Below are 19,251 nucleotides of genomic sequence, written 5' to 3'. Positions count from 1 at the left end.
TGCCCATTTTATGAATAAAGATTTGATTGAAATTTTACTTTTCTGTTTCTGAATCTATTCAATATAACTTTAGATGCATCTCACAAAGTCTCACTGCTATTTATCATCAGACGAGTCATACTCTAACTATTTTTGTTCTGCCAGAGTTCTCTATTTCTTTCCCATTCACATCTTCGATTTTAGCACCTTTTACAATTGAAATTGATGAATCGTCTAGAATATTACCAAATCAGTTTTTATAACATTAGAAAGTGTTACCAATTGATATTTCACAACAAGATATCTGGAGATTAGCAACTAAAAAAAATCACAGCGACCTTAGAAGATCCGTAGCACAATGTTTAGCTAGAGAAAAACTTCTATTTAACTAATTAATGGAATTTAGCTAACAAAACTATCACCGATTCTAGCTGATTGGTAGCAAAAAGGCTAGCTGTACAAAAACTGCTTTTTAACTGTCAAAATATTCTAATTTCTAAAGCGACACAGCATATTGAAGGGCTGCATCTACCGTGTGTCAGTTTCAAACTGACCCACGGTGGACCAGTTACTGTTTCACAGCATAATTACAAAATTGTCCATTTTTTCTTTTCACATTCCATCCTTCTCCTTTTCTCTCACTAAGCCTTGCCACACAACCACCACCAAGTCTGACCGGCCACCACTGCCGCCGCACAATGACCTAGATCTCATCCTTAACCACTAGAACTTGTAGATTTGAGCTTTCCAGATCTTCTCCTTCAACGAGTTCAAGCTTTTCTTCACCGTTGGAATTGAGCTTTCCAGATCTTCTACTTCCAGTTTCCAGACATCAAAAGCCATCACTTTTCACAAATCAGAGAGCAATCCACCATGGCTGCCGCTATTCCAATCTTAGTCTTAGAGTCACCTCCTCTGGCCACCACAGGTGACCTTTGCATGTCTTTCTCCTCCACCGATCTGGCCCTTTGTTCATGTCACCTCCACTGGCTCTCTCTCTCACGCCCGTGTTTCGCTGGTGGCGGATCTAGAAGTTTTGGTGGTGTCTGGTCGGAGATGGTGGCGGATCTGAACAAGGAGCTCGCAGGTCTGATATGGGTATTATTGAATCACAGTTGTTGGTTTGGTTTTTGTTGGAGGAGGAGAGGAGAGAATTTCTGAGTGTGTTAGGGCCGGCTATTGTTGTTTGGTTGGTGCATTTTTCCTTTTTTCCCCTTATTCTGAGCTTCTAATTCATAACCATGTATGTTGGAGATTTCTCTTCCTTTCCTAGTCAGATTGCTCTCTGATGTGTGTGTGGGTTTGGTGATTGAGTATTATTTTTTTTGCCTGATAAAATTTCTTGATATTTTGTCTCTTTGTTGTCCACCTCATGAATGACTTTGCATCTGAACCTGCGTTTTGGTCCCCTGTACAATGAGTTTCTTTGGCTGAAAATAGATAGTGATTTGCTTCCTCATTTAGTTTATTTGATTGAAATGAATATTGGCTTGTTTTGGTCCGGAGGTGAGGGGAAGAACGGAAATAATGGTGGGTTGCCAGAGTGCACAATGAAAGTCACCGGAAATAATGGTGTCAAGGGGTAAGTTGGTAGAGGATAAGTGGTATGGGTCTTTTAGTAAATTAATATATATTAAATAAATGATTTTTCTTAATTCAAATTAATCTCAACCATTAAAATTTAAAAACTATTAAATCAAGGGTGTCATTTAAACTGAAGCACCGTGGGTCAGTTTCAAACTGACGCACGGTAGACGGAAACTGACCCACGGTAGACGAAACCATAATGAAGCCATGCCATTTGGTCACCAATAGCACCAAATAGCTACATCAAAATCTAGGGATCCTTAAAGCTCCAAAACTCTTCAAAGTAATACACACATGAACTAAATTGCTAAGTCACATCTCTTCTTCATTTCCTAAGACACTAATAGTGCCTCTATTCTAAAGTCCCTAGCAACACTAGATTTCCATAAATTAAATCAGACACTAAAATAACACATACAGTGGCAAAGCATAATATAGGACTAAGGTAGCGGTTAAATTTTCGTTGAACTTATGGAACTGGCCTTAAAAGAAGAGAAACAAAGAAAGATATAAAGGAAACAGCATATTGTTTTAAGTCACTAGCAGATTGTTTTAAGTCACTAGCATTTATTTCTAGCTCTAAAGTAGCTTTTACGCACTCTAGTTAGATCATTTATAATGGTTCAACACCCTCAAGACCGTTTTTTTCTCTTTCCAACACTCCTCATCATTTTCTCTCTTCAATTCAACACTCATTTAACTTTTACCCACTCTAATGGTTTTTCATTCAACACTTAACCCCACCATTTTTTTATTTCATATTTTTATTTAATTTTATATTTTTGTTTTTATGATTTATATAAAATTACAATTATCGATTTAAATTAAATTAAAACAATAAACACTTAACAATTTAATTTTTTTTTTAAAATAGACAATAATAATAATAGTGAAAAACTTTTTTTTTTCTGTGTCCAAATCAAACAAACCAAGTCTCTATTTATAGAGGGAAAGAAATCATGAATTTTGGTTAAAATATTTTTTCCATTAAATTTTTTTTTCAATGAAATAATTGAGTTCAAAACATTAAGTTAATAAAAATTTAGCGAGCCAACCAAAACCAGCCACGTGTCCTTATCCACATGCTGGTTCCCTTTCTCTCTTCGCGACAGAGCTTCTCACGTGCCCTGTCGGTGCGTGTGGCGCACGCGCCTGGCGTGACCACACGCAGGGCGCCACGTGGCACCGGATCCCCCCTCTCAACATGTTGAACTCTCTCAACACCTCTCTCCTCCACCTCATCTTCAACAAAACCTCAACAAACCACTACACGCTCTCAACTCCCCTCTCAACACCACCATTGCACTTGGTCTTATAATAACAACTTTAGAGTAACTGTTCCAATGATTTCAAGTACTCAACATAATATGTGGGCCCATTTGATTGCAGATTTAGTTTTTAATTTTTAAAACAATTTTCAGAAACAATTTTAAAAAACAGTTTTGAGAAGATTGAAGAAAACATTTTAAATGACATATTTTCCAACATTTAGAAAACTGATATATGAACAAACAAGAAAACCTCAACGCTTTTCTTTCCTCCATCTTCTAATATCTAAATGGACATTTGAATGAATTAAATAATCAAAACATAAACTGTGTTTCATGAGTGACTAGAAGTATCAACAAGATAGCTACTTCATGCAATGTCAATGCAGAAGAAGCTACCTAATGGAAAAAAAGCACCCACATTAAATTTAGAGCAACAACCTCAATCCTAATAAGCATGGATGTAGAGATCCATCACATAAAGACATTCTTAAGCTTGGATGTTTCCTGAAGAGGACGACAGTTTAGTCTTCGTTGATTTAGAAAATTATATTATTCTATTACAATTGCTATTTCATTTCCTTTTTCCTTTCTTTAGATTTTTTTTAAATATGATATATTCATATATCTTATGGAGTAATGGAGATGAACATATCATGTATGTATAGTTTAATGAGAAATTTGTACGAAGACGGACCACTTGAATTATTGCACCAGTTCGATTTTTCCTTTTTGATGTGATTGCTTAATTTTCTAACTTACAAAATGGGTTAGAAAATTCCCAAGTACCCGGTGCTTTGTTTTGAGTTATCACATGCTATAAGATTTGTCCTGCGTTACACCTAAGATAAAGATGCATGATAATATCTCAGTTTTGTTGAAAGTTGAAACGCACCGTTTAATATAAATTAGGATTGTTTTTAAAAGAGGATTAGGAAAAAAAAAAAAAAGGAAACAGGGACGTGGTGAGGGGGGTTCACGTAACCCACCTCTTGGACAGTTGGACCCCTTTAAGAGAATAAAAAAAAAAAAATTTGTTTAATTAAAAAGAAAGGGCCACGTTGCAACCCAGCACCCAATTCACAAACCAAAATTCTTTATTCACTGCCGTCGTCGTTTTCTTTGCCTGCACCTCCTCTTCGATGCTCTCCGTTCCTCAAGTTCTGTTTCCCCACTTCCTATAAAAACCATACAGCACCCATTTGTAATAGGTGTTAGTGGAGAAAAGGGTTATTCATCCAATGCAGGGTTCGTGGCATTAATTTGGAAATTGGGGGTTGAGGTTCCCGGGAAGGAGGAGAGGAGTGTTCCATCTGTCAGAGTTGTTCTCCCAATATTATTAAGGTATATTCTCAACCCACAAATTTGGAGATTAGCATTTTACTGTAGGTTAGATGAAGGTAAAATTATGTAGGGCTTTGGGTATACAATTGAGGTTTTCGTAGTTGCTCACGGGTAGTCACGGGTAGTACGACATAAGATTATAGTTGCTGAAGGTTGAAATTTAATTTTGGTGATTCAGATTAGTCGGGTGAAGGTTCGTTGGTTTGTCGCGAAATTTCAGAGGACGGTCCAATTGGCTCGTTATAGCTGTGAGTGATTTTCCAATCACTGTGACTTACTTTTAATAATTATACAACTGATGATTTGATTATTTTAGCATATTGCATATTTATTTAAATTGGGGAAACATGCTTTACAATTCGTGAAGATCATTAGATTTGGCACCACACTCATTAGAAATGTCACCCTACTTACGGAAACTTAGTTTCCGAAATGTTTCGGAAATAAGGCTTCCGAAGCATTTTTCACTCAAAAGTGGGGTGTTACATGTATTTTACATTACAAATCACGAATTAATTTCGGAATCTAAGATTCCGAAATAATTCGAAACTTGAAAATCCGAAAATAGGGGGTGTGAAATCTAATGGTTGGGGTGGCAAATCCAGCTCTCATTCGTGAATTATCTGAAAGCTGGTTTTATGAAAATGATCTGAGTCTGATTCTGAACTGACATGAGAAAACAATTTATATTACTTTGATTTTGGAAATTATGCGAAACTGAGATTATGAACTTGGAAAGTTGATTTTGAGACTTTGATGAGACTCTATGTTGCATGGATACGGGTACGGTACCGGTACGGGTACGGGTACGGGGTACGACATTTTTTGAAAAACCAGGGTACGGGTACGCCAGTTATATATATATAAATAAATATATATATAAATAGAAATAAAATGTTTTTTAACACAATATTTTTAATTAAAAATATTAAATCTCCTAATGGTCAATATTTATATGAAAGACCAACATAAAAACCATCACAACCTAATGAAAATCATCAAAAGAATATGTAACACCTTAACATATATCTTCAAACACATACCGTCATAGATAATCTTAAGATTGAAGAAACATAACATAAGATTGAGTAACATTGAAGAGACATAACATAAGATTGTTCAACATAGACAGTAACATAAATTAAAATAGTGCAAAAGAGACAATACGATTGTTCAACACAACAAAACAATTAAACGATAGATTGTTCAACAACCAACAGTACAAAACCAAAGCTCTCTCAAACAGTAATGGTGTCATCATTCCCTTCTCCATCATCAGTGAACAAAAACGAGGTAATTTTGAACAATTTTTTTTTTTTTTAAAAAAAAGTATCCGGAGTACCCACGGGCGTACCCAAACCTACCCGTGGCGTACCCAAAAACGTAGCCCAGTTTTTTTTTTTTTTGGTGGACTTGGGTACGTACCTGGTACGTACCCACGGCGTACCCATGGCGTACCCATACCGGGTACAATGCGATTTTTGGAGTACCCGTGCATCATATTGAGACTTGAACTGGTTTGAGAAAACGGTTTTGGGGATCCTTGATAGAACCCCGTAGCCGTTAACGGAGGTAACGGCCTAGGTGCACCTAGCTAGCTTGATTCCGGGAGGAGAGGGCTATCCGTTAGATGGAGCCGCCAGTGCACGGAAAGGGCTATCAACGAGATGTAGCTTCCCCCGATGATATGATACGATGCGACATGTGATATGAGAGAGGAAAGGGCTATCCGTTAGATGGAGACGCCCCCCTATCGGAGAGGCCATCCCTTAGGAGGAGAGGGCTATCAACGAGATGAAGCCGCCTCACGGTTCTACATGTGTGACCCTATTAAATTATATTTCTTATTTTGAAATGCTTTCATATTATCGACATGATTTTTATTCAGTTTCATTGAAATGGTTATTTAAAAACTTGACAGTTTGATCATCTCTTATTTGAAATGATTCTTATTAATATTATATATATTATACACTCTGATCTGATAGTGAAAAACTCGTGCTTCATATGTTTCCCCTTTCCTGTTCATGGTGGTTGTTAAATCCTCACTAAGTCTTTGTGACTTACCCCTTTATTATTTTATCCACAGATTATTCAGCAGCTGAGTAACAAGCTGTTCCTGGATTCAGATTGTCAGTTGTCTTGCTGGTAGGCCTCCATCGGCTGGTGGCCTCATTGCTATTTTATTTCTTTTGATTCTAGTTATCTGCAGCTATAGGGAGTCATAGGTGAATTTAGTTTGGGGTTGACGGTATCTTTTAATTTTAAAGGTTGACGTTGAGCGTCGAATTTTGGTTTTGTACCTTTTCTTGAAATTTTGGATTTGGAGAATATTATTTAGCAGGTTATGTTATTTTGAGATTACTGAAATACAAAGGAAACTCTGTCGTTTTTTTTTTATAAATTTATGCGGACGTATTTATCATGGTGAATTGGTTATAAATGTATTATGGGTAAAAGGCTTGCCGGACTTGGGGTGATAGTCCGTGCGCCGGTCGCGGCTTGAGATTTTTTTGGGTCGTGACATTTGTGATCAGAAATATTTTTAATTTCGTTTTTTGTTTTAAATTTGAACAATTCAATTTGTTTAACTTTCTTGTAGTCTTGTGTCTGAATAGTCAACACTCAAATGAGAACAAAGAACATATCACTATTTATAAATCCCCCAGTTGAATTTTCATATGTCTGAACTTTAATCTATCAAATACCAAAATGGGCAGTCATATTATCAAAGGTTTGCTTGCTACATTGTTGCTCTTCTTGCACGCTGAAGCATCTGTTCATGAATTCAACCGGGCAAGCAAGGGCTCATCTGTGAAATGTCATGAGAGCGAGAAACAATCACTCCTCAACTTCAAACAAGGTCTCCTGGATTACTTTGGCATGCTGTCTACGTGGAGGGATGACGAAGATAACAGAGATTGTTGCCATTGGAGAGGAATAACATGCAACAATGAAACTGGTCATGTAATGGTGCTTGATCTCCATGGTGGTTATTGGGTAGCACCGCGTTTGAGAGGTGAAACAATATTACTTCATTGATTGAGTTGCAAAATTTGGAATATTTTGATCTCAGTTAGAATAGTTTCCATGGTAGTCAAATCTCAAAACACATTGGCTACTTCACCAACTTAAGATTTCTCAATCTGTCATATTCATATTTTGGTGGGAGGATTCCATATGAACTAGGACATCTCTCAAAGCTGGAGTATCTTAGTCTTGAAGGAAACTCCCTAGTTGGAGCAATCCCTTCTCAACTTGGGAACTGTACAAGTTTACGACATCTTGATCTAAGTGCAAATTTTGATATTTTTGGAGAAATTCCTTACCAACTTGGAAATCTCTCACAACTGCAGTTTCTTGATCTTTCAACAACTACACTCTCTGGAGTGATCCCTTTTCATATTGGGAATCTTCCCATGTTGCATACTCTCAAGCTTGATGGAAGTTTTGATTTCACAATTGATGATGAAGCAACAAAGTGGTTGTCTTCACTCTCTTCATTAAAAAGTCTTCACTTGACCTCATTTCCTAACCTTGGCTCCTCACTTTACTGGTTGCAGACAACGAGTAAGCTTATTCCAAACTTAAGAGAGTTGAGGCTAGTTGGTTGTGGTCTTTCGGATAATAATATTTTATCTTTGTTTCATTCTCATGCTAACATTTCAATTTCTCTCACCATCCTTGATCTCTCGGATAATATGCTGACATCCTCAACTTTTCATTTCTTGGTCAATTATAGCCTTAAATCTTCAAGAGCTGTATCTTTCTCATAACAATATGGCTATGTCATCCTCTTTCTACTCTCCAAACTATGCTGCTCTTGTTAAGCTTGATCTCTCTTATAATAATTTGAGTTCATCATCATTTCATAGTATTTTCAACTTCAGCTCAAAAATACGAGAGATTTATCTCAGAAATTGCACTCTCATGGATAGAAGTTTTCTTGTATCACCGGCTTTCACTGTGAACTCTTCATCCTCTCTTCTCATCCTTGATCTCTCCTCTAATTTCTTGAAATCTTCTGTTATATTTCATTTCCTTTTTAACTTCACCACCAGTCTTCGTAGTCTCGATCTTGGTGAAAATTGGATAGAAGGTCCACTTCCAGATGGATTTGGGAAAGTATTGAACTCTCTTGAATTTCTAAATATCGCTTCTAACCAACTGCAAGGCAAGATTCCAGTTTACCTTGGAAATATATGTACACTGCGAGAATTATACCTTCGCAAAAACAACTTTAGTGGAGATATTCCAAACATCTTTCAAAATTCTACCAGGGGCAACATGTATAAGTTTCAGTATTTGGATTTATCTGACAACTGGATTACTGGCATGCTACCCAATCTTTCAACTTTTCCATCTCTTAGGAAATTGGATCTTTCCAATAACAAGTTAACTGGAGAAATACCTAAAAGCATTGGATTGCTACATGAGTTGGAGTCTCTGCACCTAGAGGGGAATTACTTAGGTGGCGACATCATGGAATCATATTTCACTAATTTGTTCATGTTGAAAGAATTGGACTTAACAGACAACCCATTGTCTCTGAATTTCAGTACTAGTTGGGTTCCACCTTTTCATTTATATAATTTGGGACTTGCATCTTGCAGGTTAGGTCCTAGTTTCCCAAATTGGCTCCAAACTCAAAGTCACTTGAGCTTTCTAGATATTTCTAATGCTGAGATTAATGATTGTGTACCAGATTGGTTTTGGAGCAAACTACAATCAATTACTACGATGAACATGTCCCACAATGGTTTCACTGGTACTATTCCAAATTTACCACTCGAGCTTGCTAGTGATGATGATGATGTATTTTTAATTTTGAATTCAAACCAGTTTGAAGGTGGAATTCCAGCATTTATGTCACAAGCATTTGCACTGGATCTCTCCAAAAATAAGATTTCAGAATTGAATACATTCTTGTGTGGCATGAGAGCAAATACAAACATGAGAACTTTGGATTTGTCAAACAATCAAATAGCAGAGCAGCTGCCTAATTGCTGGGAACATCTAAACTCATTAAAATGTGTTGATGTAAGTGGTAATAAGTTGTCAGGAATGATTCCACAGTCCATGGGCACCCTTATTATTTTGGAAGCTTTGGTTTTACGAAACAACAGTTTAGTTGGGGGACTACCTTCCACTTTGAGAAATTGCACCAGATTAGTTGTACTAGACGTGGGTGAAAATTTATTATCTGGACCAATACCCAAATGGATTGGTGAAAGTCTACAGCAATTGAAAATTTTGAGCCTGCGAGTAAATCATTTCATTGGAAGTCTTCCATTATCTCTTTGTTATTTGCAACAGATTCAAGTCTTGGACCTTTCAAGGAATAACTTATTCCAAGGGATTCCGACATGTCTGAAGAATTTTACTTCCATGGTTGAAAGGAGTACAATCTCAAGTGAAATTGTAAAGGGAAGAAAAATATCATCTACAGATACTTACTATGATGTTTATGACTCTAATGTGTTATTGATGTGGAAAAGTACAGAGTATGTGTTTTGGGATCCAGAGATTCTGAGGAGCATTGATCTCTCAAGCAACAATTTGACAAGTGAAATACCAAAAGAGGTTGTATGTTTAATTGGATTAGTTTCTCTGAATTTATCACGAAACAATCTGAGTGGAGAGATCCCTTTTGAGATTGGGAATTTAACTTCTCTTGATTTTCTTGACATGTCAAGAAATGGTTTACATGGCAAAATTCCTTCATCTCTTTCAAAAATTGATCGTCTAGCAAAACTAGACTTGTCACACAACTTGCTCTATGGAAGAATCCCATCTGGAACACAGTTGCAGAGCTTTGATGGTTCTAGTTTTGAAGGGAATCTTGATCTTTGTGGTGAGCCAGTGAACAAAACTTGTCCAAGTGATAAGACCAAAGTGAAGCCTGAAGGAGTAGCAGATCATGATGATGGTGATAATTCAGTTTTCTATGAAGCATTGTACAAGAGCTTGGGCATAGGATTCTTCACAGGATTTTGGGGCTTGATTGGGCCTATACTCATATGGAGACCTTGGAGAATTTCTTACCTGAGGTTCTTGAACAGATTGATAGACTATGTATATGTCATGGTTACAGTGAATGTGGCACAGGTGGCTAAAAGGATAGCAGGTACGTTATTTTACGAACTTGTTTAATTTACTCCGTGTTCATAGTGCTTTTTTCATCTGTCCCAGTTATATAAATCAATAATCTCTTCTGTCATGGGAAGGGAGAATTCTAGGTACAATAATTGTTTTTTCATCTGCTTTTTTCTTTGGTTCATACCTCTAATAATTGTAGTTATTTCTCGAAAGATTATTTTCTGCATGTTAAGAAATTCCAGTTAACATGTTTAATTTAGAGAAGTTTTGTTCTCATATAACTTCTCTATAGTTCAGACCTCTTAAAATGTGTTTGCATTAGTCTACTTTTCTGTACTTCAATAGTTAGATCTATGTCAACTAATTTGTTAGATACCCCTGATTTTTTTGTACTCTATAGTTTCAACTCCTTATGACTCCCTCTCTCTCACACATACACACACACTGCAACTATTGGCTTTTGTCAATTTCTCAACCATGTTAAGTCACTTAAGCTTAATTAGAGTGTATCTTCTTTTTTCCTTGGTTCAATCTTCTTTTTTCTTTGTCTCAGATGACTTCTCTATTGTTTAGACCTCTTAAAATGTGCTTGTACTTATATCTTTTCCGTACTCCAATGGCTAGCTTCATGTCAATTTGTTTATCACTGAAGTATTTTTCTCTTTTTCTGCATCACGTGTCTGTATTCTGAATTGTACCATGAAATTTGCAGTTTTTATTTTTTCTTTTGCAGATTATTAGCTACACATTTCTGATGTGGGATGAAAGAATAATGGGTTGCTGGAAAGTTTAAGAAACTTAGATTTGATGTATCCGATATAAGATCTTTAGTAGATCATATGTTTAAAATAATGACTTGTAGAGTCACTGTTGAAAGAAACTTATTGGCCTGGCAGTCCTTTATTATGTAGCATTTGTCATGTATTTTATTTTCTTCTTAAGCTAAGAAGACTATATCTAAAATGTAACATTTTAATTCCATCTTGAATAATCTTTCGTGTTAGTTTCTTGCCACATGCAGAAAAATTACCCCAAATTTTCCTCCAAGTATCTTCTCTTCTGTTATCCTGATTTTATTTTGTTCGGTTTCTCTTTCAACAACCACCCGTTTTCGTAGTTCTGGACCTTCCATTTTCGGACTTTAATTAGTGTTCTTGACTTTACTGGTGCCAACCTTCTTCTATTATGTTTTCCTTATTTCTATTTCCACTCACATCTTCGTTTTAAGCAGCTTTTACAAATTGGAACTGATGAATCGTCTAGAATGTTACCAAATCAGTTTTTACATCATTAGAAAGTGTTTTCAATTGATATTTCACAACAAGATATGTGGAGATTAGGAACAAAAAAAAAACCTTAGCAGATTCATAGCAGAATGTTTAGCTACAGAAAAACGTCTATTTAACTATGAAAATAAATATCACATACTCTAGCAGATTCATAGCAAAAAGTCAAGCTGTAGAAAAACTACTTTTTAACTGCCAAATTATTCAAAAGTGACACAGCATAATATAGCCAGGCCATTTGGTCACCAATACCCCCAAATAGCTACATCAAACCCCTTACCTCCCTGGAACGAAGAAGGTAACGCGATTTAGATCCCTAGGGTTTCAGATTTGGGTATAATGAGTTCATATAAGGTTCACGTGAGTTCACGTGATACTCACGTGCTTCCCTCTCTCCTCATATCTCCTTTTTCTCTCCAACTAGACGTCCACGTAAGCCTCCTCCATTAAGAAATAAACGGTAGGACTAACGTTGCACACGACCTACAACGTCGGGGACCATCCATGTAATTAAATTAGGTGGGGGACCAAAATCGTGGCATTGGTAAACGTCGGGGACCAAAGTTGTAATTAAGCCAACCTTTTTTATTCGCTATTTTTCAAACAGCTTTGGTATATACAACACTTTCAATTCGTTTTTCATATTTAGCCACTGATTCTTCTCAATATTTCATTTCAGTCTCCGTTCTTAGCATGTTGGGTCGTTCTTCAATTTTGTCTTATTCCATTCAGGTAAGAGCCCTTTTAACTTCCCCTTCTTTCTGCCTTATTACTTCCTTCTTATGGTTATGCGATTGGAAATTATGTTCATCCTCTTTACACACTATTTGTCTATGAATATGGCCTTCTCTGGTGCCTATTTAAGCAAATATTTTAACTGCATAACTTGCACAGGATGTGGGATTGCAGAGGCAAATGAGTATCACTTTATTTGAACTTCAGACCAAGTCAATTCAAAGGATTTTGGAGAGTTTTGTTTATGTCGTTGAATGCTAAAATGATCAGGTGGTTATTTCTTTCCCATCTACTTTGTTGTTGCAGCAACTCTTGGTTTATAATTCTCTTATACTCAATGCATAATATATTTTCATCTCAATTATGATCATGGTGGAGTTATAATCTAAATGAATAATTTAATTTCCCTTGGTACTATATAGTGAGTAAACCCTGCACATTGGATTGTTCTAATGAGAAAAAGTAGCACTAAGACTGAAGACTTCAATGTAAGTTAGTGTTCTATTTTTTGTTATATACAATGCATGTGAGTCCATATTAGATTTTCCTACTGAGTGAAGGTAGCATTCCAAGAGTTGCACATCAGCATAACCTTTTTATGAAGAAGCATTAGTCAGATTCACACTGGCTCAATTTTAATAACTGTACCAAAGGAGTAGCATTCATGCGACTGCATTAAGCATATTCAGCATATCCCTGACACAAATTACCTTTCAGCCAATGTCAGTGTATTAAGTGCTGACTTTTAGTTATTGACATTGGTAAATAGATTCACAGAAGGAGTTTCATCTCCTTGAAATTCACCTTATTCTTCTTCTTGAGATCAACTCACCAAATTCTTCTTAATTTGTTTAAACCTTTTGATTTAAAAAACACAAAGCTAATAAATTTCTAGTTATGATTGAATGCAAGTTACTTCATAATTGACAATTAAAAAAAAAAAAGATCTAAATGACCTGGTCTAGGAGGAGGTCTTTGATGCTTTCCAAGCAAGGGAGTTGTAATCTCCACGTAAATTGCTTTCCTGGTTTAGAACTTTTCATATTGCAAGTCTCCAAGCCAAAGCATGCTAGATGCAAGCTGGAAGTGTCAGCTCAAGGTTTATGGTAACAGAGTTCAACAAACAAAACCAAGGATATTAGGTACTTTCTGATACATATGAACACTTTCCGCCATCAAGTAAAAGGCCATCCATGGCTATTTCAGCTAGCACATGCAAAAAAGCATTAATTTTACAGTTCCTGAAGTCAATTTCATTAAGTACTCTAAGTAGCTCAGAATCATTGAGATTATAGCTCCTCAATGTGTTTTGAATAACCCAACTCATCCCATTGTACCGTCCATCACGATATAGAGCATTCATAAGAGCAACTACAGAGAACATATGAGAAACAAAACCATAACGGACCATTTCCATGTACATATTATACGCCTTATGAACATTACGGCATCTACAATGATCAAATATTAATAAGTTATAAACTGCTCCATCTGGCTTATAATTCCCCTCAATCATTGTGTCATGAGCTCTGGCTTCTGTTAGGAATCCCTAACAATGAATCACAGATAACAGAGAAATGAACTCAAAATAACGATGATTGTTTATTTACTTTGAAGAGTTTACAGAAAGGGAATGGCAATCGTAATCTGCCCAGAGCTAAGCTCCTAAAAGAAGCATCATTGCTTTGATGCTTCCTTTCCATATCACAAATGCAAATATCTAAAGATGCCTCTTAACCTCTCCTACACCCTCCTTATATTCAGGATCTAATACAATCATCTTCTCCCATCATTCTGTTAGAAAGTTACCCCTTAATACCTTTCTTGCCCCTTCTAGAATAAACTCTCCATACCCTTGAGCCTGCCACCTCATGATTAACTAGAATCTCTTGTGGATCAGCTATTGGGCCAACGTTCCTAACAATACCCCCTTCTGGAACTACAACCTTGTCCTCAAGGTTGAAAGAAGGGAACTGGCTTTTAACTGTCAGAAAATCCTCCCAAGTAGCTTCCTTAGGTGTTTTACCCTGCCACTGAATCAATATCTGTTGTAAATCTTCCCCTTGAACCTTGATTGTGCGTGTAGCCAACACATTGCTGGGTGCAATCACCTCAGATCCTTCCCCTTCAAGCTGGTCAGGAAGCTCTTCCACAACCTCATAGTCTCCAATGGCTTTTTTAAGCAATGAGACATGGAAGATTGGGTGAACTCGGGACCCCTCAGGAAGCTTCAACCGATAAGCCACTTCTCCCACACGAGCCAGAATGGGATAGGGCCTGTAATAGCGTGCTGCGAGTTTGGCGTGTACCTGAGTGACCACCGATTGTTGGCGGTGAGCACGTAATTTGACAAATACCCATTCACCGATTTCAAATGATTTGTCCACCCTCTTCATATAGGCATGTGCTTTCATTCGTTCCTGGGCACGCAATAACTGGCTTCGTAATTGCTGTAGTGCCTCATCCCGGTCCAAGAGCTCCCGCTGCACAGCTTCCACTCGCGTCTCCCCGAGGCCCCACCGTGTTATCACTGGAGGTTTATGGCCATATACCACCTCGAATGGCGTTTGGTTTGCAGCCGAGTGATAAGACGTATTAAACTGGTATTCTGCCCAATGTAACCACATAACCCAAGTCTTGGGCTGATCCACAGAAAAACAACGAAGATACGTTTCCAGGCAACGATTCACCACTTCCGTTTGCCCATCTGACTCTGGGTGATAAGCGAAGCTCATCTTGAGCTGAGTTCCTTGAAGTCTGAAAACCTCCTTCCAAAAATGGCTCATGAATACCGGATCCCTATCGCTCACTATGGATGAGGGAACACCATGTAAGCGGATTATCTCCTTTGCAAAAATTTCAGCAATGCTCCTAGCTGAATATGGATGCTTCAACGGAATGAAATGACTATACTTGGACAAACGGTCCAGCACGACCAGAATGGCTTCATACCCTTTTGACTTAGGAAGGCCGGTGATAAAATCCAACGAGACATCCTCCCAAACTTGCTCTGGAATAGGAAGGGGTTGTAGAAGCCCAACGGATGAAGAAGCCAAATACTTTTGATGCTGGCAAGTATCACAGCGCTTCACGAACTCTTGTACCGCGTTCTTCATTCCTACCCAATAAAGGCTAGCAGCAAGGCGTCGATAGGTACGTAGGAAGCCTGAATGCCCTCCCTGGGGAGTGGTGTGAAATTCTTGTAACATGCGAGGGATTAGAGAAGAAGTTTGCGAGAGAACTAGCCTGTTCTTGTACAATAGGATTCCCTGTTGGAAACTGAAATCAGGATAAGTATGCGGGTCCTGTGACAGAGCTTCAACCACCGTTTGGAGCTTGGGATCCGCACCAATTTCCTCAGCCACTAGTGCTTGCTCCTCCCAACAAGGATAAGATACCATAGTTCTAAATTCTTCCGCTTCACTAACCCGTGATAAAGCATCAGCTCCCTGATTCATCTTGCCCGGCTTATAAACAATATCAAAGTTGTAGCCTAGTAGCTTGGCGGCCCAATTCTGCTGTCCTCCGGTCACTATCTTCTGGTGCAATAACTCCTTGAGGCTCTTTTGATCGGTAGAAACAAGGAACTTATGTCCTAGCAAATAAGGGCGCCAATGTTGAATGGCCAAAGCAACTGCCATCAATTCCTTCTCATAAGCTGACTTGGTTAAGTTGCGAACCCCCAAAGCTTTGCTGAAGTAAGCAATCGAGTTCCTACCTTGCATTAGAATAGCTCCAATTCCATTCCCGGATGCGGCACACTCCAAGAGAAACTCTTTGTCAAAATTTGGAAGGGCCAAGACTGGCGTTGTGGTAAGCTTCTCTTTTAAGATCTCAAAGGCTTGTTGTGTCGCAGGGCTCCATTGGAAAGCCTCCTTTTTAGTGAGTTCAGTGAGGGGCTTGGCTATCTTGCCATAGTCCTTGATAAATTTTCTGTAATACCCCGTTAAGCCTAGGAAGCCTCTCACCCCTTTTACGTTTTTAGGAGTAGGCCAATTGACCACACTTGTGATCTTACTTGGGTCAACAGCCACGCCTTGTTCTGATATCAAATGCCCAAGGTACTCCACGGTTCGACGAGCAAAGTGACATTTCTTTTGGTTTGCTGTTAGTTTTTGTTGTTGGAGAACTTGCAGCACTGCTTCCAAATGCGACAAGTGAGATTCCCAACTTCTACTATACACCAAAATGTCGTCAAAAAAAACCAGAACTCCCTTCCGTAACATGGGCCTGAACACATCATTCATAAGGCCTTGGAACGTGGAGGGAGCATTCATGAGTCCAAAAGGCATGACCATGAACTCATAATGGCCCTTGTGTGTACGGAAGGTAGTTTTATGTACATCGGCAGCTCTAACAAGTACTTGATGATACCCTGATTTCAAGTCCAACTTAGACAAATACCTCGCTCCATGTAATTCATCCAATAAATCTTTTATGACGGGGATGGGAAACTTGTCGGGGATGGTAACCTTGTTCAAGGCGCGGTAATCAACACACATTCTCCATGTGTGGTCTTTCTTCTTCACCAAGATCACGGGACTTGAATACGCGCTATGGCTCTGACGAATGATCCCCGCTGCGAGCATTTCTCTAACCTGCTTCTCAATCTCGTTCTTGTGAAGATGGGGTATCGATAGGGACGAACATTCACTGGTCCTTGGCCTTCCTTGATGTTTATACAATGCTCTTTCCCTCTACTCGGTGGCAGCCCTGTCTTCTCTTCAAACACCTCATTGTATTCGCTCAATAAATCCTGCAATTTCTTCTGTTGTTCTGCCGTAAGCTTCTCCTCAGTCAGGGATTATGGATTACCCCGGTCCATTACCCACAAAATGCCAGTATCCTGTCCTCTAACCTTGCGGAGAATGCGCTGTAACGCCACCATGGAATCTTTGCCAGCGGTAAGCCCTTGTAGCTTCACCCATTTTTGCCCTTCCCAGAATTGCATGGTATGTTTCTGCCAATTCATCATTGTATCTCCTAAGGTCTTGAGCCACTCAATGCCCAAAACCACATCAGGGCCACCTAAATCGAAGAGGTGTGGTGCGCAGGAAAGCCTGTAGTCTCCCAATTCCATATCAATGTGCCTACACCTTCCTCTGGCATGGGTTTGATAGCCATCACCGAGCTTGATGGTCATGCGCGGGGTGTCCTCTACCTCCCATCCCAGGCGCTGCACTAGACGTTGGTCAATGAAGTTGTGTGTTGCGCCGCTATCTACCAGCACTAACACGGGTACACCATGGATGGTACCCTACAACTTCATGGTCTGAGGCTGCTCTTGAGCGTGACGCGTGATGTTGCTGAAACTCATCATGCTCATCTCTCCCTGGGTTTCCTCGTCTTGTCCCTCTACTTCTACCGCCAAGATGTTCCCTTCCTCTAGGTCTTCATCTTCTTCCTCAACAATGAGCACCCTCAGCTGCTTATCAGGACATTGGTGCAACGGGTGGTAAGGCCCTCCGCACTTAAAACACTGGCCCTTCTGCCTCCGTTCCATGAGTTGTGGGTAAGTGAGGTGTGTAAAGCCTCTATCGCGTGGCCCAACACGTCTGGCCTCATTAGGATTTTTGTTCTCTTCCTTTGGGCCATTAAAAAGAGGTTTATTTGCGGGCCCGGGTTCCTTGGCTCCTTTTACCCACACCCAATCTGTTCCACCGGGTCTACCTGTACTACTTGACCCAGTTTTCAAACCCGATCCTCCAAACTGAGAGCTTCGGGCATAACCCGATCCGTTATCTCCCCTAATCTCCTTCTCTACCGCTCGGGTCACTACCAGCAACTTGGATCTACTCACGTCACCCATTGCTGCTAAGCTTCGAACCTTTCCACGAATTTCTTCCTTCAAGCCATGTAGGAAATATCCTTGGAATTGCTTGTCAGGAAGCTTTGGGATCTGAGCTGTAAGATACTCAAATTCTGTGATGTAATCGTCGACGGTGCCGCGTTGACGGAGCACCGTCAACTGCTCGTACATATCCCCTTCACCATGTCCACCGTATCTGTAAGACCTGGATTTACAGAGCAAGTTTAAGTTCCGACTCACGCGTAGAATCAGTATAAGCGTGACAGGAGTTTGATGTTTGAGAAAGATTAATGAAGAAGAAAGTTCAGGAATTGCTTGAGGAATGTTGCGTAGTTGTTTTAGGAGTTAGGGCGAGTCGTCTGCACACCTGCCTTATGGCGAGAGTGTCCAGAATAGGCTAATTTCGCTTTTAAAGCAACGTTTAAGTGAGATTTCAAAATTATTGGGAAAATAAAAAGTTCTCTTTATTTTTCCTTCGACCAGTGTTTCATTTCAGAACCCTGGACTGTACGCACGATAGTATTCACTTCTCGGAAGTCCGACGACGCTAATTTCTTTGCTTCGAAACCCTAAATTCAATCACTGAATGAAGACTTTTTCTATTCGGAGCTTTTAACAAAGTTTCCATCCGCATTGCCAGATTTGTTTCGATGTTTCCAATCTTTCTTCAGAACGAAGTTTTGTCGTCTGACCATCACAGCAAAAAGTAGTTTTTCGGGACAGATTAACTTACACCGCTTTTGGGATTTTAGAGATCGTTTTTTCCAAATGTTAGAGATTTGTTTTGAGTTCTGGAATTCTGTCGCCAGAATCTCTCTTAGAATTCATCGGTGAATGTGCTGCAAAAATCGGAATCGCGAAATTTTCATTTTCCCGCGATTTCACCTTTCTATAAATAGTTGAAAAATTCAAAAATATCTCCCATTTGCACCAAGGAGGCCGCGAGTTTGAGGAGAGAAAAGGGAGAAAAGATTTTTGCCGAAACTTGACCGATCTTCGCGCAGTTCGTTCCTACTTCAAGGTATCGAGGTAACTAGCTTGATTCTTACCTCTGATCACTGTTTCTACTGCGTTTCTTTAGCTGTTTCTGTGCTCAAAGTTTCGAGCTTTTCGTAAAACTATCCGTTTTTCTTGATTTTTCGCT

At 38.9% G+C, this 19,251-nt stretch overlaps 1 protein-coding gene and 1 long non-coding RNA gene across 4 annotated transcripts; both read left to right on the top strand.

Moving 5' to 3' along the window:
• The first annotated feature begins 3,698 nt into the window (after positions 1 to 3,698).
• LOC130738202 (receptor-like protein EIX2) lies at positions 3,699 to 11,308 on the top strand. 3 transcript variants are annotated; one of them, XM_057590136.1, is made up of 5 exons: positions 3,699 to 4,178; positions 4,357 to 4,426; positions 6,268 to 7,197; positions 8,884 to 10,305; positions 11,011 to 11,308. In XM_057590136.1, exons 3-5 carry the CDS (start codon positions 6,891 to 6,893, stop codon positions 11,016 to 11,018), a joined length of 1,737 nt encoding a protein of 578 aa, XP_057446119.1. In that variant the 5' UTR covers positions 3,699 to 4,178; positions 4,357 to 4,426; positions 6,268 to 6,890; the 3' UTR covers positions 11,019 to 11,308. The 3 variants fall into 3 exon arrangements, with proteins under 3 accessions (XP_057446119.1, XP_057446120.1, XP_057446118.1); XM_057590137.1 differs by lacking the exon at positions 4,357 to 4,426; XM_057590135.1 differs by lacking the exons at positions 3,699 to 4,178; positions 4,357 to 4,426 and having other exon boundaries at positions 7,075 to 10,305.
• Positions 11,309 to 11,849: 541 nt separating this feature from the next.
• Positions 11,850 to 12,788, top strand: LOC130738201 (uncharacterized). The gene is made up of 3 exons (XR_009019255.1): positions 11,850 to 12,295; positions 12,458 to 12,568; positions 12,721 to 12,788. It is a non-coding gene; the product is annotated as an uncharacterized LOC130738201 (long non-coding RNA).
• The last annotated feature ends 6,463 nt before the right edge of the window (positions 12,789 to 19,251 follow it).

Source organism: Lotus japonicus, chromosome 2, assembly GCF_012489685.1.
Source record: "Lotus japonicus ecotype B-129 chromosome 2, LjGifu_v1.2".
Taxonomy (NCBI): Eukaryota; Viridiplantae; Streptophyta; class Magnoliopsida; order Fabales; family Fabaceae; genus Lotus; species Lotus japonicus.
The sequence above is the reverse complement of the archived record's forward strand: the minus strand, read 5'-3'. Positions and strand labels throughout refer to the sequence as shown.